The 24741-nt window shown below is 41.4% G+C and overlaps 1 protein-coding gene across 5 annotated transcripts in view; it reads right to left on the bottom strand.

Moving 5' to 3' along the window:
• PDE4D (phosphodiesterase 4D) overlaps positions 1 to 24741 on the bottom strand; it is a 1251030-nt gene that overhangs the window by 358035 nt on the left and 868254 nt on the right. The window contains exon 1 of one of the 5 annotated variants that reach the window (XM_069748991.1): positions 21856 to 22168. The exons of the other annotated variants lie outside the window; for them this stretch is intronic. Coding sequence (XP_069605092.1) covers positions 21856 to 21920 — 65 coding nt within the window. The 5' untranslated portion in view covers positions 21921 to 22168. Of the gene's footprint in view, positions 1 to 21855; positions 22169 to 24741 lie in introns of those variants that run through there. 5 annotated transcript variants of the gene reach the window in all.

The following is a 24741-nucleotide window of genomic DNA, read 5'->3' on the forward strand; positions in this document are numbered from 1 at the left end:
GCATCCTGGATAGGACCTGTGCACAGTATATACCGTATGGGAATAAACATACTAGGAATAGGAGGAAACCAATATGGCTAAATAGAGCTGTAAGGGGCGCAATAAGTGACAAAAAGAAAGCATTTAGAGAATTAAAGGAAGTAGGTAGTGAGGAGGCATTAAATAAATACAGAAAATTAAATAAATTCTGTAAAAAGCAAATCAAGGCAGCAAAGATTGAGACAGAGAGACTCATTGCCAGAGAGAGTAAAAATAATCCTAAAATATTCTTTAACTACATAAATAGTAAGAAACTAAAAAATGATAGTGTTGGCCCCCTTAAAAATAGTCTGGGTGAGATGGTGGATGAGGATGAGGAAAAAGCCAATATGCTAAATGACTTTTTTTCATCAGTATTTACACAAGAAAATCCCATGGCAGACAAAATGTCTAGTGATAAAAATTCCCAATTAAATGTCACCTGCTTAACCCAGCAGGAAGTGCGGCGGCGTCTAAAAATCACTAAAATTGACAAATCTCCGGGCCCGGATGGGATACACCCTCGAGTACTGCAGGAATTAAGTACAGTCATTGATAGACCATTATTTTTAATCTTTAAAGACTCCATAATAACAGGGTCTGTGCCAAAGGACTGGCGTATAGCAAATGTGGTGCCAATATTCAAAAAGGGAACAAAAACTGAACTCGGAAATTATAGGCCAGTAAGCTTAACCTCTACTGTGGGTAAAATCCTGGAGGGCATTCTAAGGGACACTATACTGGAGTATCTGAAGAGGAATAACCTCATGACCCAGTATCAGCACGGGTTTACTAGGGACCGTTCATGTCAGACTAATTTGATCAGTTTCTATGAAGAGGTAAGTTCCGGATTGGACCAAGGGAACCCAGTAGATGTAGTGTATATGGACTTTTCAAAAGCTTTTGATACGGTGCCACACAAAAGGTTGATACATAAAATGAGAATAATGGGGATAGGGGAAAATATGTGCAAGTGGGTTGAGAGCTGGCTCAGGGATAGGAAACAAAGGGTGGTTATTAATGGAGCACACTCTGACTGGGTAGCGGTTAGCAGTGGGGTACCACAGGGGTCAGTATTGGGCCCTCTTCTTTTTAACATATTTATTAATGACCTTGTAGGGGGCATTCAGAGTAGAATTTCAATATTTGCAGATGACACTAAACTCTGCAGGGTACTCAATACAGAGGAGGACAATTTTATATTACAGGATGATTTATGTAAACTAGAAGCTTGGGCTGATAAATGGCAAATGAGCTTTAATGGGGATAAATGTAAGGTCATGCACTTGGGTAGAAGTAATAAGATGTATAATTATGTGCTTAATTCTAAAACTCTGGGCAAAACCGTCAGTGAAAAAGACCTGGGTGTATGGGTGGATGACAAACTCATATTCAGGGGCCAGTGTCAGGCAGCTGCTACAAAGGCAAATAAAATAATGGGATGCATTAAAAGAGGCATAGATGCTCATGAGGAGAATATAATTTTACCTCTGTACAAGTCACTAGTTCGACCACACTTAGAATACTGTGCACAGTTCTGGTCTCCGGTGTTTAAGAAAGACATAGCTGAACTGGAGCGGGTGCAGAGAAGAGCGACCAAGGTTATTAGAGGACTGGGGGGTCTGCAATACCAAGATAGGTTATTACACTTGGGGCTATTTAGTTTGGAAAAACGAAGACTAAGGGGTGATCTTATTTTAATGTATAAATATATGAGGGGACAGTACAAAGACCTTTCTGATGATCTTTTTAATCATAGACCTGAAACAGGGACAAGGGGGCATCCTCTGCGTTTGGAGGAAAAAAGGTTTAAGCATAATAACAGACGCGGATTCTTTACTGTAAGAGCAGTGAGACTATGGAACTCTCTGCCGTATGATGTTGTAATGAGTGATTCATTACTTAAATTTAAGAGGGGACTGGATACCTTTCTGGAAAAGTATAATGTTACAGGGGATATACACTAGATTCCTTGATAGGGCGTTGATCCAGGGAACTAGTCTGATTGCCGTATGTGGAGTCGGGAAGGAATTTTTTTCCCCAATGTGGAGCTTACTCTTTGCCACATGGTTTTTTTTTGCCTTCCTCTGGATCAACATGTTAGGGCATGTTAGGTTAGGCTATGGGTTGAACTAGATGGACATATAGTCTTCCTTCAACCTTAATAACTATGTAACTATGTAACAACATTCTGCAAACATGAATACAAGTAAATGTTCATATATTTTTTGTTTGCAGAGTGCTGCTTCCATAGACAGCTGTGCAGCAGCTATAGTCTACTTCCTCCCACCTACTTGTTCATTTACTACTATAGGCAGTGCTGGCTACACTCTACTTTTTCTCTATTAGGCCACATTCACACGTTCAGTATTTGGTCAGTATTTTACATCAGTATTTATAAGCCATAATCGAGAGTGGAGCAATCAGAGGAAAAGTATAATAGAAACCAGTCACCACTTCTGTATTTATCACCCACTCCTGGTTTTGGCTTACACATACTGAGGTAAAAAGCTCACCAAATACTGAATGTGTTACTGTGGCCTTAAAGAAAATGGCTACCTCGGAGGTCCATGCACCCTATCCAGTTTTCTTTCCAAGACTGAATGCAGTGCAGGGCGTTGCTGGCAGCGGGCTGGCCCCCTGACTCACGGGCCCCATAGCAGCCACGTAGTGTGCCGCTATTAGCGACACACCACTGTCTGGGGGCTCCTGGGAGATCGGGGGCTCTAGGCTGCTGCCTAGTCTGCCTGCCCTAACACTGGCCCTGGGCACAGGAAAAGGGTCTAATCTAAAAGAGATCAGATTGTCACTGGTAGATGAGCTCACACACTTTGATCAAAATGTACCCCCCTTTGCGCTTCAAGAACACTCACATGTAACAATATGATGCTGACAAAAGTTCTTAAAAATTCTGAACCTTAAATACGGTACTCTTTTCAACCCTACAAAAATACATTTCTTTCCATTGCACTATTTTGATTTTTGGACTTAAATCGCCACCAGCAGCAAAATAAAAATTGACCTATGTACCCTGCGGACTCGCTCCTCCTACCATTTTCAAATGTTCTGAAATACAGTATATGATGATGGGAACTAAGCTCTTGCCTGGCAGGCTTAAACTAATCCAAACGTATCTCTTTTTATATTAAAATTACAAATATTTTACTATCAAAAGTAAAAAATGAAACATAAGGATTAAATTATCTGGCCCAGATGTAGGGAAAAGGCTTCAGTGTGTCCTTTCCATTGGCAAAACTAACAAGCAAGAATTCTCTAAGGCTAGGTTCACATTGCGTCAAGTACATGGCGTTAAACGGATGTGTTAAACGCATGTACAGAAACGGAGCAAGAATATGTGAAATTCGTCGTCATGGTAACGCTAGCGTTAACGCATGTGATCGCGTTTTTTCATTTTGATGTCCGTTTACGAAGTATCCGTTTGTCTGCGTTTGTCACTGTCAATAAAGTTGTTTTTTTTTTTTTTCCCTTTTGTCATTGTCGGGTGTGGGCACAGACTCATTCTCCATTTTGAAAGCATTGAGTGAACTTCTGCTAGCAAGATGTTTGTGTCTGAGCTCGTCAGATTTCGCTTGATGCGGTTGCGACTTCGGCAGAGAAAGCGTAGTTCGCAAAGGAGATATTGGATCCACGAAGTGAATTTCTTGCGGAGTACATATGGTGCCTTTCACACCCTGTATGTGCAGCTTTGGGATCATCCCTTCAAATTCCAACGCTATCTACGGATGTCCATTGAGACCTTTGATGTTCTGCTCTCACATGTGAAGGATGAGATACATCATCATCGCAGCACTTTTCGTGAAAGCATCAGTGCAGAGCAACGTTTAGTAGTGACTGTGAGGTAATTATACATTTTTTTTATCATTCTATTGACAAAGACTAGATCTCGGTATCGTGTGGCCTAATGTTCATTTTGCAATTGTATATTATATTGTAAACTAGCCTTTAGATGATCATTAAAATCCTAATTTTTTGTTGTTGTTGTTTTTGAATGTCAACAGATATCTGGCTACCGGAGAAACTTTTGCGTCACTGCATTACCAGTTTCGACTTGGGAAGTCAACAATTTGTCAACTGGTTCGGGAAACTTGTGATGCCATTTGGAACAACTTGCAACCACTTGTGCTACCAACACCAACATCAGAAATGTGGCTAGCGATTTCCCAACAGTTTGAGGATGTGGCTAATTTCCCCAATTGTATTGGTGCCGTGGACGGAAAGCACATTCGGATTCAGAAACCTGCGCATAGTGGTTCCCTCTACTATAACTATAAGAAATACTTTTCTATAGTATTGATGGCGATTGCGGATGCCAGGTACCCTTTTGTTGCTGTGGATATTGGAGCTTATGGCCGGACTAACGATTCCAGAGTATTCAGAGACTCCAACATGGGCCAATGTTTGTACAGCCAAAGTTTAAACATACCGTCATCACGACCTCTTCCGGGGACCGAAGGCCCAAGTTTGCCCTATGTTTTAGTTGGTGATGAGGCCTTCCAACTAGGACAAAATCTCCTCAAGCCCTACTCAAGCCGTAGTTTAGACTCCAGCAGGCGCATTTTTAATTATCGCTTGAGCCGGGCTAGACGTTATGTGGAGTGTGCCTTTGGGATTTTGACATTAAAATGGCGGGTTTTACTAACCTGCATGCAACTGCAACCAGACAATGTGGACCATGTTGTGAAGGCGTGCATCTGTCTGCACAATTTTGTGGCGAGACATGAACCCCAGTTGGTAGACCCCAATGATTGTGAGTCGAACCTCAGTAGCATTGAATCGACTACAGTTCGTTCTGCATCACAAATAATGAGGATTCGTGATCAATTTGCACACTACTTCACACATGAAGGCCAGGTTCCATGGCAAGACAGACACGTGTGAAAATAATTTAAAGTCTTCCTGATGTCGTGTAAAAAGTTACGTAGTGTAAAAAGTTATGTTGTTTAACCTGATGTCATGTAAAAAGTTACGTAGTGTAAAAAGTTATGTTGTTTAACCTGATGTCGTGTAAAAAGTTACCTTATGTCGTGTAAAAAGTTAAAGTTAAAGTCATACAAGAATCTGAACTTTGAAACAGTTTACTAAATGTTTTTGTATTTTTCCAACAAACTGTTGGTACACAGGTGTAACATATGATATCCCATAGGGATGAAAAAAAAAGGAAAATAGAAATTAACAACAAAACCCCCCCCCCAAAAAAAAATTGCAACGCGGTAATTGCACCTGGCTGTGGACAGTGAACGGTACTAAAGACTTTGGTACTGCACGGGAGTATTGTCTGCCCAACTATATGATGGACTGCTACATTGTCTTTGAGGTTCCACGCTCGTTTCACCCCGACCTCTATATTGAGGGTTGTAGGGCGGCATGTCCAGTCTTCTTCTTCCCGATGGAGCGGGTTCCTCGGTGCCCACAAATTCCTCTACAAGCTCGTTAAGTCTTTGTCGAAACATAAGGTTTCTATGTGCCGGGATATTTTCTGCTACAGGCACAAAGGATAAGAAAAGTAGCTTCCACTCATTAGCAGAGTATACAGACTCGCGGGCTTGCAGCTCGGTAATTTCTCGCCTCAGGTCTTTGAGCTCACTGCGACACATGTCCTCTACCCGTTGGAGTCCATCCACGATAATTGCATCTGCTTCATCTTTTTGAGATGCTCGCTTGCGTCCACGCTGTGATTGCAACCGGGCACTCACACCTGCAGCAACAGTGCTTCTATCCGCAGATCGTGGCTCGCTGATGCCAGACACATCTTCCGGTTGCGTTGGTTCCACTGAAGAAGGCTCAAGTTCCTCTGCTGGTCTAGGAGCAGCGGTACTGCATATCGTGCTGTAACCCAAAAACAAAAATTAATTATTTTCCTTTAAACAATTTAGTCTCGCACACAGACCTTCTTGTACTTACGAGCGCTGAGACACTGTTTTCTGAAGAAAGAGCAGTTGGTCATAATGCCCATACGGTGTCACCCATTTGCCACTTGATCCGCTTGGTGCATTCTGACTGTTCCGGTAGTCACGGACAAAGCGATCGCGGATGGACTTCCAACGGGTATGGACAGCATCGGCTTTAAATTAAAAAAAATATATATATATAAAAATAGTAGATAGATTGTTTTAAGATATAGGAAAAATTGTTCATAGTTTGCTACGATAGTTGATATATAAATAGTAGATAGATAGTTGTTAGATAAGAAATAGTGTAGAAATAGTGTATAGATAGATAGATATATAGTGTACAGATAGTTGATAATTGAGAGATAGATAGCAGACAACAAGTGGATAGGTTGATAGGATAGAAATTTTTTTTTTTTTTAAACATTTTTCCGATGTTACGTCACCAATATTTACCAATTTTTTTCTTTGAGGTTGTCGACTTCTCCATGTATCGGGGATCAAAGTGACAGATTATTTGATCCCACAACTTCCGGTTCTTCACGATGTCATGGTGGGAGCTGTCGCTCTGGTCCCATATGGAGGGGTTGGCTTCCACAAGGTTAATAAGTGTCTCATTGTGGATAGTCAATGGCTCTTCGTCAACGACAATCCTTTTTTTTTTTGTCGCTGACTTGGACTATGTAAACACAAAACGTTATGTTGATAGTGTCAATTTCACTGGATGGCCATATTCATATATACAGAGATAGATAGATACATAGATATAGCAATATATAGATATATAGATAGATAGATAGATAGATAGATACATACATAGATAGATATAGATAGATAGATAGATATTGATAGATAGATATATAGATAGATAGATACATAGATATAGATAGATAGATAGATAGATATAGATAGATAGATATAGATAGATAGGTACATAGATATTGATAGATAGATAGATATATAGATAGATAGATACATAGATATTGATAGATACATAGATATAGATAGACAAATAGATGGAGCGATAGATAGTTGATAGATAGTTTATAGATATAGTAGATAGAAAGTGAATAGATAGATTGTTGGTAAATATTGGATAGAATATTTCTAGTTTTATATTTACCACTGGCAGTTGTGGCGACGACAGACGTCTAGGGACCTTTTTTCTTTTTTGTCCTCCTTGTGCCACAACCTATTGTGTATGTAAAATGTAAAAAAAAATATTTTAACATTAAATAATGTTAACATTCATTGGATCAATAAATTTATGCCTGAAAAATTCAACATGTGTGCTATGTACCTTTGTTGTTTTTGCGTGTTTTTTGGGGGGAGGTCTAGCAGCCTCGGGCTCAGAAGACTCCTATTCACAATAAAACAAACAGGATTGTTATGCCTAGCTCAATACAATGGAGTTTCACACAACATGGTTTTTTAAAGTACAAGCCTACCGACTCAAGAAAAAATCGCAGACACGCTGCTGCTGCTGACATCTGTATCCGACATCTGTGTGCAACAAAACAATACATGTTTAGTACACACACATCCGACGGACATTACAGACTCCCATGATGTATACAGAGATATATAATATATAGAAATGTACTTACAATTTATAAGAGCTACGGCAAAACACTCTGTCACGTGCAGGAGACTTTGTGTGAGTGGGATATTCCTCTTTTAATGGCCGAAATCACATTTCCTGTCACATGACCACATGTGACCACCCTCAAACGCTATTAAAACGTGTGGTCCTATTTGGAAATTTTTCATGATTTGCGTCTGACTGCGTTTGCCATAGCCTTCTATGGCAGAATGAACGCTTCCGTTAGTAGTGCGTTAGCTTGGCCGGACCCGAAAACGCTGCAAGCCGCGTTGAAGGTCCGTCAGAAAAAAAACGTTATGTGACAAACGCATACCAATTTAGGGATGCGTCACGATGCGTCAGACAATGCAAGCCTATGGGCGCGTTAGTATGTGCGTTACATTGCGTTTTTACTACTTAAAAACGAGTCCGTTAGACGGACACACCTAGCGCAATGTGAACCCAGCCTAAGGGGTTGAGCGGCTGCTTCACAATGTAATGTAAAAAACTAAACAATATGAAAAGTCATGAGTGAGTAATTCATGTGTTCATTGGACCCTTCGAGGACATGATTCTGAGACCCCACTCCACATCTTTTGAACATGTCGTATTGAGTGGAATTGATAAGCAAATTAATGTGAGAGCAGCATGATACAGAATAGGGACTGCTAATCCCAGTGCTTGGTGCAAAGTTATTTTTTTTCTAATGAAGCCCCCTATCAGACTGTTTGGGACATTGGGAAGTATGATTGTCTGAAGAAGAAAAAGGTGAGGGCAACCATGAGTCCTGTCATCCTCAGACCATTCATTTTTGGGCTCACTCACAATTTTGCCTAAGAACACTGCCATGAACAAAGAATGATATCTAACAATCATCCAAGAGCAACTTCTCCCAACCATCGAGGAGCAATGTGGTGATGAACAACGCTTTCTATAGAAAGACGGAGACAATGTCACAAGGCAAACGTGATAACAAAGTGGCTGGGAAAACAAGACATTAAAATTTTGGGTCGATGGCCAGGAACTTCCATAGATCTCAATCCCCATGAGATCCTGTGGTCAATCCTCAACTTCAAGCACTGATTAGAGAAGAATGGGTTTATAACTGTACAGATTTGGCCCAAAAGCTGGTATCCACCATGCCAGGGTGCTTGCAGAAGTCTTGAAAAATAAGGGTCAACACTGTACATATTAACTTTTTGCATAAGCTTGATATGTGTCAATAAAAGTTTTAAAACTTATGAAATGCTTCTTATTGTGTTTTACTAATCATAGAAACATCTAAAAGACTGAAAAACAGTGACGTAGCCAACTGTGAAAACCAAAATTACTCTCAAGTTCAAAACTTTTGTCCATGACTCTACAAGATCAACAGAGTGTCAGTATGAGACCAATTTCTAGATACACTAACCACACATACAAGAGCTGCTTTGTTTCGTACAGTTTCTGATGTCCTCATATGGTTTCAGGCCCTCAGATGTCATGGTGTTTACACATCTATGACTGATTACGTCTGCTTGGCAGAGATCACAGCTCATACTTGTATATTCTTACGTTGCTAAAGTTTCTTGACAAGCAACCAAGTTTACAAAAAATATTCAAAGACGTAGGCAATTGTTGTATTGTCCTGAATGTGTAACGTTAAGTATTAAAGACCTGGTATGTGTGCATAGGAGCAGGTGTGATATGTTATAAACCTATGAATTCTTGATAAACTCATATCAATCTATGAGAAGAACGGCCACCTGAACTCAAAAAATCAAAGAAAGGATTCAAATCAACAAGAAGTTGTACTATATTTTTCCCACGAAAGCATATAGTGATTACGGAAAGTATTCAGACCCCTTTAAATTTTTCAATCTTTGTTTCATTGCAGCCATTTGGTAAATTCAAAAATGTTCATTTTTTTCTCATCAGTGTACACTCTGCACCCCATCTTCGCTGAAAAAAGCAAATGTAGAAATGTCTGCATATTTATTAAAAAAATAACAAATATCACTTGGTCATAAGTATTCAGACCCTTTGCTCAGACACTCATATTTAAGTCACATGCTGTCCATTTCCTTGTGATCCTCCTTGAGATGGTTTTACTCCTTCATTGGAGTCCAGATGTGTTTAATTAAACTGACAGGACTTGATTTGGAAAGGCACACGCCTGTCTATATAAGACCTCACAGCTCACAGTGCATGTTAGACCAAATGAGAATTTTGAGGTCAAAGGAACTGGCCGAGGAGCTCAGAGACAGAATTGTGGCAAGGTACAGATCTGGCCAAGGTAACAAAAGAATTTCTGCAGTACTCAAGGTTCCTAAGAGCACAGTGGCTTCCATAATCCTTAAATGGAAGAACATTGAGACCACCAGAAGTCTTCCTAGACCTGGCTGTTCAGCCAAACTGAGAAGAGCCTTGGTGAGAGAGGTAAAGAAGAACCCCAAGATCACTGTGGCTGAGCTCCAGAGATGCAGTAGGGAGATGAGAGAAAGTTCCACAAAGTCAACTATCACTGCAGCCCTCCACCAGTCAGGCCTTTATGGCAGAGTGGCCCAATGAAAGCCTCTCATCAGTGCAAGACATATGAATGCCCGCATAGAGTTTGCCAAAACACACATGAAGGACTCCCAGACTATGAGAAATAAGATTCTCTGGTTTGATGAGTCGAAGATAGACCTTTTTGGTGATAATTCTAAGCGGTATGTGTGGAGAAAACCAGGCACTGCTCATCACCTGCCCAATACAATCTCAACAGTAAAACATGGTGGTGGTAGCATCATGCTTTGGGGGTGTTTTTCAGCTGCAGGGACAGGATGACTGGTTGCCATTGAAGGAAACTTGAATGTGGCCAAGAACAGAGATATCTTGGATGAAAACCTCTTCTAGAGTGCTCTGGACCTCAGACTTGGCCGATGGTTCACCTTCCAACAAGACAATGACCATAAGCACACAACTATAATAACAAAGGAGTGGCTTCAGAACAACTCTGCGACCATTCTTGACTGGCCCAGCCAGAGCCCTGACCTAAACCCAATTGACCCTCTCCAGAGAGAACGGAAAATGGCTGTCCCCCAACGTTCACCATCCAACCTGACGGAACTGGAGAGGATCTGCAAGAAAGAATGGCAGAGGATCCCCAAATCCAGGTGTGAAAAACTTGTTGCATCATTCCCGCGAAGACTCATGGCTGTACTAGCTCAAAAGGGCGGCTTCTACTCAATACTGAGCAAAGGGTCAGTATTATTAACCCACACAAAGGGTACTTTCTGTACCCACTGTATATCAATCTGTACTAATCTAGCTATATAACATGCTGCCTTTAAATCACAGGAACCCCTTTACAAAGCATATTATTATATGACTGTCCAGAATTGTCCAAGTATTGACTTGGCAGGACTTATCCATGGAAAAAAGCTCCGAATCAATTCTGAATTTAAAAAGAAAGGTGTGGTAGACACACTTTTGGCCATTTCTGTTGCAGGCAATATGGGCGCATTTGTGACTTTTTAGAAATATTACTGGCAAACGCTGTAAAATTAATAATACGCCACATAACGGTCTGCTTGTAGTTTTCTGAATCTGACCTTTTGGCAATGGACCCATCATTGTGTCACAATGGTCTTGTGCATACTAATCTATATGTTTTCTTAATAAGTAATGTAATAGTTCAATGTCCCTTACATGTGAAGTATTTAAGCGTATGTAGTGTGTGTATTATTAACCCACACAAATCTAACCGTGTCGAAAACTAGACCAAGTAGTTCTGGCTACAAATTTATCATTTCTTTTTACACTAATAAACCACGGGGGGACCCCAGTATATGACAGCGGACGTTGGCTGTTGATGTCAATGTGCATTGCTTCACTTCATGGACATATCATTGTGCAGGGAGTGAGGGGTTAACTTTGGCTCATGGTCCATTCCAGGGTCCTGACCCATCTTACTTGTTCCCACCCGTGATGAGGTCACCAGTCACTGCAGTCATAGACAAGGAGCTACCTTGCACTGCACCCACTTAGCTGATGGGTGTGAAGGACCACCGTGGGGTGGAATGTGAGCTGATATTGGGCTCCATGCTTAAAGGGCATAATATTGATAACCTACCCTTAGATCGGAGCCCACCGATCCGAATATTGATGTCCTAGCTCAGGCATAAGATGTAAATATCATTGGAGTGGAAAACAAGTGGTCCATCTTTGAGGAACCATTTTATTTTATTTGAAAGTAACGTATTTGAGGCTAAAAATTATTCTTTTATTAAAAGCATTTCGCAGTTTGGATTTTACATGCTTTTAGTTTCCCTATACATAAAACTTTGATGTGGCCATAAATCAGATGTGAGGTGCCTAGAAAATGGCAGCTAAAAGAAAAGATTTTCAGGTAACTTAGTCTGTGGCCAGCAATAGACAGTAGAATAAACAGAAAATAGAAAGCAAACGGGGCAACATTTCTAATACAACCCAATTGCAAAAATGATGTTTAGCCCAATTACACGCATTTAAAGGGAACCTGCCATGTAAAATAAAGCTATTAACCTGCAGGTATGGGGTTAAGCCTCCTGACACAGTGCAATGAGAGCCCCACTGCCAGGAGGAATTGGACTTCATTCATCCCAGCAACATTTGGCCTCTTGTTATATGAGTGTTGTCATCACGGTCTCAGTCACCACTCAGTGTATACAGAGCAGCAGCTGTAACGGCGACCCCGGCGCTGACTGACAGTCCAATCTAATGGAGAGCTGCTGTCAGTCAGTGCTAGGGGCGCGGTTACAGCTCCCGCTCACTGTGCACAGATCGGTGACTGAAACTGTGCAGACACCAGCCCTATAACTGAAAGCGTAATGCTGCCGGGGGAATAAAAGTGAATTTTCTCCCAACAGTGGGGCTCTCACTGTGGGTGCCGCACGACGTCAGAACACTATTGACCTGTAGATTAACCCCGCATCTGCAGGTAATAGATTTATTTTACATGACAGGTTCCATTTATGTAAAAAAAAAAAAAAAAAAAAACAATTGGCCCCAAAATTGGACAACCTCACCGCTGCATCATACATAGAGGTCAGAAGAAGATCTCAAGAAATGGGATGAAGCGCTGCACTTACGGTCGCTCATTTAGAAAAGCAAAAAATAGATTTCCTTATAGTGAAGAATAAGATCAAAAGCTGCATAACATCTCAGCTAATGGACTGCAAGCGAACAAGCAATGATCTATGATTATGCTTCGCATTGTGAGTATTGTACTTTATGCGACATTGTGATTATGTAAGAGGAAGACAAACATGTCTGCTGATCTGTTATCTCCTAAATTGCACCTCGTATGCAGATCTGCCATAAACTTGAGTAAACATTTGTAGGCATTTCCTGAATGTGGTGGCCCATGATGGTATAATTCATGCCGTCAGTGTTGGTAGCAAAGATCAGGTAACGTATTCAGTAATGCGATAAAACCTACAGACAGAATTCTTTGTTCGTGTCCACTTTATGATTTAGCGCATATCTAGTCTTATGGGAATAATACGGGTAAATGAGAAAAAAAGATTTCCCTGCTATGGAGCTCACGCACAGTCGTATCTCTATCACGGACCGGTGTAGTATGGATCTGTAATGCACCCCTGGCATTCTATGTTCCCATAACCCTTCCTGTGTCATGGATTCAGGATGTGAAACTAAAAATTAAGCCAGGAATGATCATTATTACAAAGGTGTTCCTCCCTAGACACATAGCATTTACATTACTGGGAGAACCATATAACAACACATTAAGTGCCCATAACAGGGCGTAGCTAGGGGTTAATCTAGGGTGCTGAAGGGGGATCAACAAGTCACATCCAGCGCAATCTAAATGATTCACCTTCCCTCACCCTATGATTTTTACCTTCTCTACAGCCATTTTGATCTCCCCTCCACGAAGACTTGGATCCTTTACTCCCTCTATTTCCTGATCAGCTATGTTTTACCTTCCACGCTTTTCTGCTGTTTCCTATAAAGATCAATTTACATACGGCGATAATCTCACAAATGTAAATCATCTTATTGTTCGTTCCTGATCAGTGCATAGCACTAATATGCCTGACTGATGTTCAAACAACAAAACGCTCGTTTGTCACAGATATATTTAGTTAGTACGGTTGAAAAAAAAAACCAAAACACACAACTCCATCAAGTTCAACTGAAGGATCAACAAGTTCAGCCAAGGGATATGCTTCTGACAATATAGTAAAAGGTTATTTTATATAAGGTAATATTGTAAAAGGTTCATATAAGTGATAATATGAATGATCATTCACAAAAAAGATAATTGTAGCATGTAAGTAGAACTAAACTAAAATAGCACCATCTGCATTGTCAATTGACACTTATCATGGCCAGATTATGTGCTTGAATAAAAGGCATTACCACCAAAATAAGGCCACAAAAAGCCCATGCCACCAGAAGCGGTGTACTCTCTGATTTATGCCAGATTCAGCAGGACAGCCAACTATGTGTTATATGTTACACAGACTCTACAGCAAAAACAGATGGTAGGAAATCTGTGAAAGACCAATTAGAAAGTTGCCCAATTTTGTATTTAGGAAGCAAATGAACAATAGAAAAATGTAATAAAGAATGTAATTGCCTTTAGAGTAATATTTGTAAGGAACAGTTTTCTGAGTCCAGTGAACAGAAACACACAAGGATCTGGGGGAGGATCTGTTTATACCAAGGAAGGTGACGGGTACAAGGGGGCATTCTTTGCGTCTGGAGGAGAGAAGGTTTTTCCACCAACATAGAAGAGGATTCTTTACTGTTAGGGCAGTGAGAATCTGGAATTGCTTGCCTGAGGAGGTGGTGATGGCGAACTCAGTCGAGGGGTTCAAGAGAGGCCTGGATGTCTTCCTGGAGCAGAACAATATTGTATCATACAATTATTAGGTTCTGTAGAAGGACGTAGATCTGGGGATTTATTATGATGGAATATAGGCTGAACTGGATGGACAAATGTCTTTTTTCGGCCTTACTATGTTACTATGTTACTATATGTTACACACTATATGAATAAGTCAAGTTTTGACCTACGTCAATATTGATCCTTCAAGTTGACACACATTTTGTCTGCATCAAGCCAGAAAGTAGGGACGTGAGCGCTTATATGTGAACCACACTGACTAACTCATCTCATGGAAGAAGCAGATAAAAATAGGGCCAGTACTTTTGTATGCTGTTTTATAGTGAAATCCTAGGACATGCTATAAAAAGCTGCGCAATCAATAATTAGGCTCCAGAAAGTTTTACTGACATCTGTAAGCACTGGAGAACTGCAGTACTAATTTTCTATCCGTTTTACGCTCACCCAAAATTAGTTCATGCATTCCTAAGTCCTCATCCCATCACATATAAGTTATGGGATCCAGCTCACATCTACACAGCCATCGTGTTCTGTGCTAATCTAACTGAATGGCAATGATGAGGATAGGACAAGTCCTTGGCTCAACCAAGATGCAGACAAATAAATCAATACGTGAAGAGGTGACTGTGTTTGACATTAACACCAAGATAGTTTCTGCTGATTTTCCTTTTCCTTTCAGGAGGAAGGAGCGGGTCAGTAATTTATTGCAAGACAAGGCACTATCCTCAGAGATGAAAGCTCTTGTGGAAGTCACTTGTAAGCTTAATCCAGTGTCTGCAGAACAGTATATTCCACCTTTACTTAGTTGCCAAAAGTCAGCTGACCTTTGAATGAGCTCAGAATCAAGTATGATGTACATAAGAGCCAACACAAATCTCAAATAAAGGCTGAAACGCCATAAGATGTCAACAAATAGAAAACCTTGTGAAATAACAGAGGATAAAGGGCAGGAGCAGACCGGGCCCTTTATAAACCACCATGCATGCACTCATTTTGGTTGGATAAAATTTTAAGGCAAATCAAATAGTTATGAGCCATAATGGTCATGTCACACCAATACAGGACAGGAAATTATTTGAAAATTTTCAGTCTTTGAAGAGGTGACTTGATTTGTTTACAATTTTTTATTTTTTATTTCCACAAAGGAAAAATATATACTGTTCAATATTTTTAAAAAGGAAAAGGTCGGTTAGGTACAAATGTCTTATAAATGTTGACCTTTTTCCAATTGTAATGGCTGGACCACTGAGTCTGAGCATCTACAATAACAGCAGGTCTGGTGGGGTTTACCTGACATTTTATTTTTATTTATTTTACTTTGCTTATATAACGCCATTACTTCCACATCTCTATACAGACATGTCGTGGTTAGCACACACCAAATGTGATCCAAGGAAGCACAACCTGTGATCTGCCATTTTGAAAGGCTAGAACTTGTCAAAATGAGCCATGATACTTCCACACAGGTATGCATTGTGTCTGAAGGGGTATTCTCAAGTTTGAAGACCCCCAAGACACTACCGATCCCAAGAAAAGCCCTGGATGGATGGAGCGGTGGTCAATCATGTACACTGCTGCTCCATTCATTCATATGGTAGTTCCAAAGATTAGCTGAGTGCAGAGGTTGCGTTGTCTTCGGCAGTCCCATTAAAGCCAGCTGCAGAGCAGCGTATCAGAAATCCAGAAAACGTTAAAGTGTTCGTTTTCATCCATGTGTCCATTATTTTACATCCATGAGCAGTCCATTTTCATAAATCTACTGTCACAGGGCTACCGCGACAGAGAGGTTCCAGAGATTCGCAGCGCTATGGTCCTCGTTCACACACAGTGAACAGAAGCTCTTCTCCTGTATTCTGACCTGGCTGCTTTGTGCCAGCAGTGCAGGAGTTAACCTTGTTGCTGAGTTGCTGTGAGCTGGGTCTCTCAGCTGAAGTGGATTTTGTAATCTCCTCTATATAGACCCAGCCTTGACTACAGCTATTGTCAGTGATCAAGTTCTGCTGCCTGGCTTGGAGGTTGAAGGAGCGTAGTATTTGGAGCTTGGAGGTTTATTACAGAGATTGGTGTCTGCTGTTTTGGTTGCATGTTAAACCTGTTTTCCTTCCTAGTTTTTTCCTTCTCTTCCCTTCTATGTGTTACATCTGTGGTTGTGTGAGCATTTGGTGAGTTTGAGACTTTCAGTTACCTTGTCTGTATACCCTGTTTATTGTTGTGTTTATACACTGGTGCAGTCCTCCTCCCTGGGGGGGAGAGGGGGCCACTGATAGGGCCTGCACAGGAGACAGGGATACGCTGGCGACTCAGGCCTCCTAACCATCATAGGTACCCCTGAGATAATGGAAAGTCAGGGCCCCATTATAGTGGCAGGGACAGGTGCGGGTCCCAGTACGCAGTCCTGCCTCTTTATCGCCGTTAACAGCGTGACATCTACTCTAAAAAAAAATGTACATGATCAAATACAGGTTCCTTGATTTATAACAGAAATGTATCTATAAAAATCGGATACCACTCACTCGGATGTTCCGTGTGTGCTGCAATTTTTTTTTACACACCCTTAGAATTGAATGGGTGAGTCTCATCCAAGACTTGGAGGACAGTAGTGCATGCTGCGATTTTTCTCTTATGGATAACAGCACTATTGAGTAACAAGGGTCGGTGTGCTGTGCTGTCAGACCGCACACATACAATTCATACATTTGTCTGCATGAAAGCATAAGAATGTAGAGATTGGATGAATGGTGTGATGGATCGACAACTGCTGCCTCCAGGTATTGGCTCTTGGGATCAGGTGTGGGCCCCAGTGGTTGAGCCCTCAGCCATTGTGAAGTTATCCTGTATCCCTCAGATAAGCGTAAATTATGAAGTACTGAAAAAGATGTAAGTTTGAATGTCAAGATTTATTGCTAACGTTTATTTATGTTTACATTGGTCCACCACTGAAATTGCAAACAATGGGTATGTAAGCATCAGAAGTGGACCAGGTCTGGTCTGATGAATAACTTTCTCTCTTACATTGTGTGGATCGTCGGGTGCATGTGTACCATTTTCCTGGAGAAGAGAAGGCACCAGGATGCACAATGGGAATAAGGAAAGACACTGGGGATAGCTGGGTGTTCTGGGCAATGTTTTGCTGAGAAATCGTTGCTTCTAACATTCAAGTGGAAGCTACTTTGAAATGGACTACCTGACGGGTCTTGTATAGATCGAGTACACCCTGTCATTGCACAAGTACTCCGTAATGGCGGTGGCCTCTTTCAACAGGATTATGTGCTTGCTGCCACTCTGCAAAAATTATTAAAAATGGTTTGAGGGATATAACAAAGAGTTCAATGTATTGTCTTGTTCTCCAAATTCTCCAGATCTCAATCCCATTGAGTGCTTGCGAAACGTGCTGAAAAACAAGTTTAAATAATTGCAGCCGCATCTCAAACTACAGGACGATCTGCTGCTAATATACCAGAACCATTTACCATGGGACATCTTCAAGCAATTTCAACAGGTTTATACTGTTTTGTTGGAACAAATGGGACCAACACAATATTAGGCAAGTAGTTCTACTGATATGGCTGATTAGTATTTCTCGATCTTTTGAGTTTAGTTCAAAACGTGTAGATTTTTCAGCAAATCACAATGACTCTGAATTCTAATAAGGGAGGAGGCGATCTTAGGTTGTGTCATGTACCAAGAGCATACAGTGTGGCCTCGTATCATCACGGGCAGGAATCTCTGCTGGCGTCACCCGCTGACAGCAAGGGATGTTGCTAAGCACGCACCTGATCCTATGCGGACAGCACAGCTTAAGAAAGCTTCAGGTCAGTCCTTTCATTTTTCTAAAATTCAATTATTCATATTATTTATTTATAAATTTGTTTTCAGATTGGTGTATTTATATTTTTTGTGTTTTTATGAGAAACATTTATGGTTTTTACTATTATTACATTTTATTTAGATTGTTTATTAGTGATGAGCACAACTGCTCGTTACTAGAGTTTGCCTAGAGTGCTCGGGTTATGCATTGAGTATCGCGGGTGCTCGAGTAACATGTTCGAGTCCCTGCGGCCACATGTTTCACAGATGGTAGACAGCCACAAAGCATGCGGGCATTGCCCGTGTTTGTTAGGCCATCCCCAAATGTTTTGTGGCTGTGTAACATGTGGCCGCAGGGACTCGAACATGTCACTCGAGCACCCGCGATACTCGGTGCATAACCCGAGCACTCTAGGCAAACCCGAGTAACGAGGACTTGTGCTCATCACTATTGTTTACGTCTCAAACAAAATGAAGCTAAACATTACTATAAATGTAAAGATCTCACACTGCAGTAACCAATGAAGGAAAATCTAAATCCTTATCCATATGGCTTTAAAGAGAACCTGGTATCAGGGTTTCCTACCCCAATATAATGACATGTCTGTAAAGGTGCTTTAATGCTGAATAAATCCTTACCTTTCTTCTAGAAATCAGTTTTACTGTTTTAGAGAAATCCATAGTTGAAATTTGATGCTAATGAGATGCAAGTGCTATGGGTGAGGCCTGCACTCACCGCTTTCCTGCTTCTCTTTTATGCTCCGCCCGCTGCCTCCTCTGACTGACAGGTCACTGAAAGATGAGTGACCTAGACACAGTAGGCAGGCAGAGGGCGGTGAATAGAGGGAAGCAGGAGAACTGTAAGTGCCCGGCCTCGCCCATAGCACTTGCATCTCATTAGAAGCATATTTCAACTATGGATTTCTCTAAACTAGTAAACTGTTTTGTCAATTCTTCTACAATTTTGCAGCAATTTTTACTCAAATGAATCGGGGGAAAAAAATAAACGTAAAAATGCATAAAAAACATGCAAAAATGAGTATAAAGTGTGTGCTTTTTATGCAGCATTTTTCTGCTGCATAAAAGAATACTGAAAATACTCAACATGTGCATATAGTCTTAAAGGGTTTCTCATGTTTTACAGCAAGCACTTCTAGAAAAAAAAAGGGTCCCTGATACAGCATAAGCTGCAGCATGCCCCTTGGGAGTCCCTGATACAGCATAAGCTGCAGCATGCCCCTTGGGAGTCCCTGATACAGCATAAGCTGCAGCATGCCCCTTGGGAGTCTATGGATGCTGCAGCATATCTGCATGAGGTCTTACTTGGGTGCCAGGAACAAAACTTTTCCAATCAACCAGCGATAATCCTATAAAATAAGGAAAATATTAATATTTTATGAGCCACTTTCCATCCATACAGTAACTGTGATTTATTAATGATGACATTTTATGGAGCCTGGATTTGAGGATTAGGAGGACTCCGAAGCGTCACATCGTTGAGCTGCAGCAAATGTAAATGGTTAATTACCGGCTGATGTCTGTTCATTGTAGAGCACATGAATAATTGTTTTCTGATCGCTAACAATAAGATCATCTTTCTTTCGGTATCTGCGCTTGCACCAGCAATGTACATATTTGCCATGCTATCTCGTTGTTCTGGGCTCAGCAGTTACACAGATAAGCTTTGTTAATGACACACGAGAATACTGATCCCACATCACTATGCTGAATATATATTTACTTAGAAACTCATAATAAAAGATCTTCAAAGGTCATCATTTTAGAGAAATACAGAAGTGTATTGTCAAAAACTTCAAGGCAGGACACACAGAGGCTGAAAGTGTCCCGAGAAGAGAGGGGACCTATTGTAGAATCTCTAAAGAGAGTCCTCATCAAATTCTTGCCATCCAGAGTTGGCCAAAGGGTATGGGACCAACCGTGGCTAGGTCCCTTCTGTCTTCGGGTTATGTGTACAGAGAGGGTTTCAGATTTTTTTCATCAGAAATTTCCAATGTGTATTTGCAGTGGAACTTGCAACCCAAAGAAAAAATCCAAATTCGCCACTGGGTTTCACCTCTATGATTTGCTGTGTGAACTGTCTCAGGTCTACAAGTGGATTAGCCACATTCAATGGGGTCATATTAATGGCACCATGGATTTCCTATTGCAAACAAAACAAGGTGTTTTGTGGTAATTTTTAGACTGATTATGTCCAAAAATTACAGAAATCTGAAGAAACTTAATTTGAACATAAACAAAAGATACTGTAGCGGACTCAGTGTATCTCTATGGCCCTTAACCCTTGGAGGACACTTATAAATCAGACCTCCTAAAAAAAAATTAAAACAAAAGGAGCCACTAGATGCTCTGCTGATGATGCCAATATGGATCAATAATCAATATACTACAGGAAATGACCCACCAAACAAAAAAGCAAAAAGGTTTCACTCCAATTTAAAATTAATAGCTGTGTTAGGCAAGGTTTTCAAAATCTGTCACTGATGCAGCAGTTTTAGTGACACGGCAAATAAAACTATAACACCACACAACATATGTTTGTTTTTCTTAAGTATGAAAATAAAAGCAGCAATAATAATAATATTAATAACAACACCCCACAACATAAAATATAATAAAAAATTCGGAAAAAAAAATGAAATAAAAAAATTGTACACTGCCTAATTTTCCAATAATCCAGGCATCTTTATTTAAATTCTGTTTGTATTAAAATTTTTAAGTTTCAGTATAGATACTCCGAACCATGTAAAAAGTGATTGTAGCCTTTTGGACCAGAGTGGAACCAGAGTGGGATCAGAGTGGGATCAGAGTCGGACCAGAGTGGGATCAGAGTGGGATCAGAGTGGATAAGAGTGGGATAAGAGTGGGATCAGAGTGGGATCAGATTTTATTGGATGTGGAGAATTAAAAAAAACAAAAAGTTTCTCCATCTTCTCCACTCAGTCTATCCGGGAAAATAGTACCGCACCCAGATGTCTTCCGAGTGTGGTCCGATGTACCCATGGACCCATAAAATAAACAAGCATGTGCCGTCTGATTATCGGAGTGTGCATGCTGCGATTTTTGTCCTCCGACATGTGCACAGCCTCATAGAATAACATTGGTCAGAGTTTGATCCGCTGATTTGACAGATTGCACTCAGACAGATATTACGATCGTTTGCATGAGCCCTAACGTGAACAGATCTTACATGAGTGTTCCCAACTCAGACATTTACGGCTAACGTGCTCGGCCATTCACTGAACTTCCATAGAAGTGCCCGGACAGAGACGCGCATGCGCAGCCACCTCTCCGTTCACAATGACGTAAGATGCTGTGCATACGCCGTAAAGGTCTGCGATAGGAATACCCCTTTATTCCTAGCAGCAGCATTTCCTCTACTAGAGGATGTACTCCGGGGTATATACAGTAATACTATACATCTGTATACATAACACTGTGAATTTTACAAGGATTACTAAGCTCGTTGACTACATGGTGACATTGTAAATCAAATCAAGGTAGAAAAAACTATGGATATAACAGATGTCGTCTTACCGACTAAAGATTGGAGAAAGTTTATAGACTAAAGACGACACGACAAACTCCGCTCTGCTACACCTAATAAAGTAAAACCAAGTGTGTGAATGCTACGTCTACTATACCAGAGCCCGTCGGTTGTCCTAAGCGAACTTGTGGAGCGGGATCTTGGCTTGAGTACAATACTCATGTTGAGGAGTCGGAGAAGTCAGTGATTATAGGAAAATGGCCATCTTCCAGCGGTTCCGCAGTAATCCATAGTGTGAAGATGTGTGAGGATCAGACCCAGCTGTGGCAGCTCGGCTTCCTATCTCCATTCAGCACTGTGTTGGGAAATGACAGAGCTTCTGTCCTCTGTCTTAAATTTCCAGGGGAGGAACTGCAGCTTCAATGTACTCTCCATCTAGGTCACATGAAACCTCTGCTGCCTCCTGCGCTGCCTCTCTGACACTGGATCTTATAAGGTTACGTGAAAAAGTAAGGCGTGGAGTGGGAAGAATCGCAGCAAGGCATGCCAAGGAAATGTCATTTTCATTAGAGTCCTAGATTACCAGTAGGCACAAAGCAATTCTATTATCCACCTATAGCCACATGGGATTTACCCGTAAATAAGACTATCCACCCACAATGACATAGACGGTGAACTTATCACACAGAGCGAGACTCCTGAGCAAACACTAAAGTACGTCACCGCCGTGCGCAAGGGTTGGGAAACTAGGTAACATCAGACCCATAATTCAATATATGCTCAGATACATATGTACCTTACAATTTATACTATATTAGTAAATTGCATAAATTACTAATCTGAGAAACACAAAATCAAGTTAGAATAAATACGTTTGTATGACGGTGTGTTAAGTGACAAACTCGCTCTTAAAGACAACCTAAACGTTTTTAGGCCTCATTCAGACGTCCATTCTTCATGTACATGTTCTCTCCGTATTATTCATAGATGGAACACATGGCCTTTAAAGTCCATGGTGCTGTTCAATTGGACGTGTTTTTTTGCGATCCAAGTTTCCACAAGAAAATGGAGACGTCCGTTTTTTTTATCAGAGTTCTGAAGCAAACTAACAAATGCAAACTTACATGTTTGTGACAACCACGGACAGCACACGGATGGCGTCCTAGTGCAGTCCATTTCTCACTGACTGTTACGGCATATGAGAAAACCTGCAGAAACTCATAGTAAAAACTTACACATTGATTAAACTCACTGGGTTTTTTATGGACATCAAAGTGAGGCTTTCAGCTACGTTCCCACTACGAGCTTTTCAGTGAGTTTTTGATGTTGCAGATTTTCCGAACCTATTAAGTATGATAGGTTACTCGCATTATTTAAAAAATATGCAGTGTCAAAAACTCATCAGAATGAAACCTTGGATTCCTACACTGCCACCAGTGTGTTATACCAGACGACCTCAATAGATTTCTAAAGATGCCCCTCCCTGCATAACCTCTCCAGCCCTGAAACTATTCAGGCTATGTGCACACGTAGTCTGGGTCCACTGCGGATTTTTCCGCAGCGGATTCCAGCAGATTTGATAAATCCGCAGTGGAAAACCGCTGCGGATTTATCGCGGATTTACCACGGTTTTCACTGCGGATTTACAACTGCAGTTTTCCATAAAGGCAGTTGTAAATCCGCTGCGGAAAACGCACAAAAGAAGTGACATGCTGCGAAATGTAAACCGCTGCATTTCTGCGCATTTTTTTCCGCAGCATGTGCACAGCGGTTTTTTTTGCCATACGTTTACACTGAACTGTAAACGCATGGGAAACTGCTGCGGATCCACAGCAAAATCCGCATCGTGTGCACATAGCCTCAGACCCCTTTAAATGTTTCACTCTTTGCTTCATTGCAGCCATTTGGTAGTTTCAAAGAAAGTCATTTTTTTCACACTCTGCACCCCATCGTGACTGAAAAAAAAAACAGAAATGTAGAAATTTTTGCTAATTTATTAAAGTACAGCAAGGAGTCCTCTTTTGGCATGGCCAGTACAACTGGGTGACCTCCATGGGCATGCACAGTATAGATGGGTGTTTCCCCTGGGCATGTACAGTACATCTGAGTGACCTCTCTGGGCATGCACAGTATAGATGGGTGTTTCCCCTGGGCATGCACAGTACATCTGAGTGACCTCTCTGGGCATGCACAGTATAGATGGGTGTTTCCCCTGGGCATGCACAGTACATCTGGGTGACCTCTCTGGGCATGCACAGTATAGATGGGTGTTTCCCCTGGGCATGCACAGTACATCTGAGTGACCTCTCTGGGCATGCACAGTATAGATGGGTGTTTCCCCTGGGCATGCACAGTACATCTGGGTGACCTCTCTGGGCATGCACAGTATAGATGGGTGTTTCCCCTGGGCATGCACAGTACATCTGAGTGACCTCTCTGGGCATGCACAGTATAGATGGGTGTTTCCCCTGGGCATGCACAGTACATCTGAGTGACCTCTCTGGGCATGCACAGTATAGATGGGTGTTTCCCCTGGGCATGCACAGTACATCTGAGTGACCTCTCTGGGCATGCACAGTATAGATGGGTGTTTCCCCTGGGCATGTACAGTACATCTGAGTGACCTCTCTGGGCATGCACAGTATAGATGGGTGTTTCCCCCTGGGCATGCACAGTACATCTGAGTGACCTCCCTGGGCATGCACAGTATAGATGGGTGTTTCCCCTGGGCATGTACAGTACATCTGAGTGACCTCTCTGGGCATGCACAGTATAGATGGGTGTTTCCCCTGGGCATGCACAGTACATCTGAGTGACCTCTCTGGGCATGCACAGTATAGATAGGTGTTTCCCCTGGGCATGTACAGTACATCTGAGTGACCTCTCTGGGCATGCACAGTATAGATGGGTGTTTCCCCTGGGCATGCACAGTACATCTGAGTGACCTCTCTGGGCATGCACAGTATAGATGGGTGTTTCCCCTGGGCATGCACAGTACATCTGAGTGACCTCTCTGGGCATGCACAGTATAGATGGGTGTTTC

Source organism: Ranitomeya imitator, chromosome 1 (assembly GCF_032444005.1).
Source record: "Ranitomeya imitator isolate aRanImi1 chromosome 1, aRanImi1.pri, whole genome shotgun sequence".
NCBI lineage: Eukaryota > Metazoa > Chordata > Amphibia > Anura > Dendrobatidae > Ranitomeya > Ranitomeya imitator.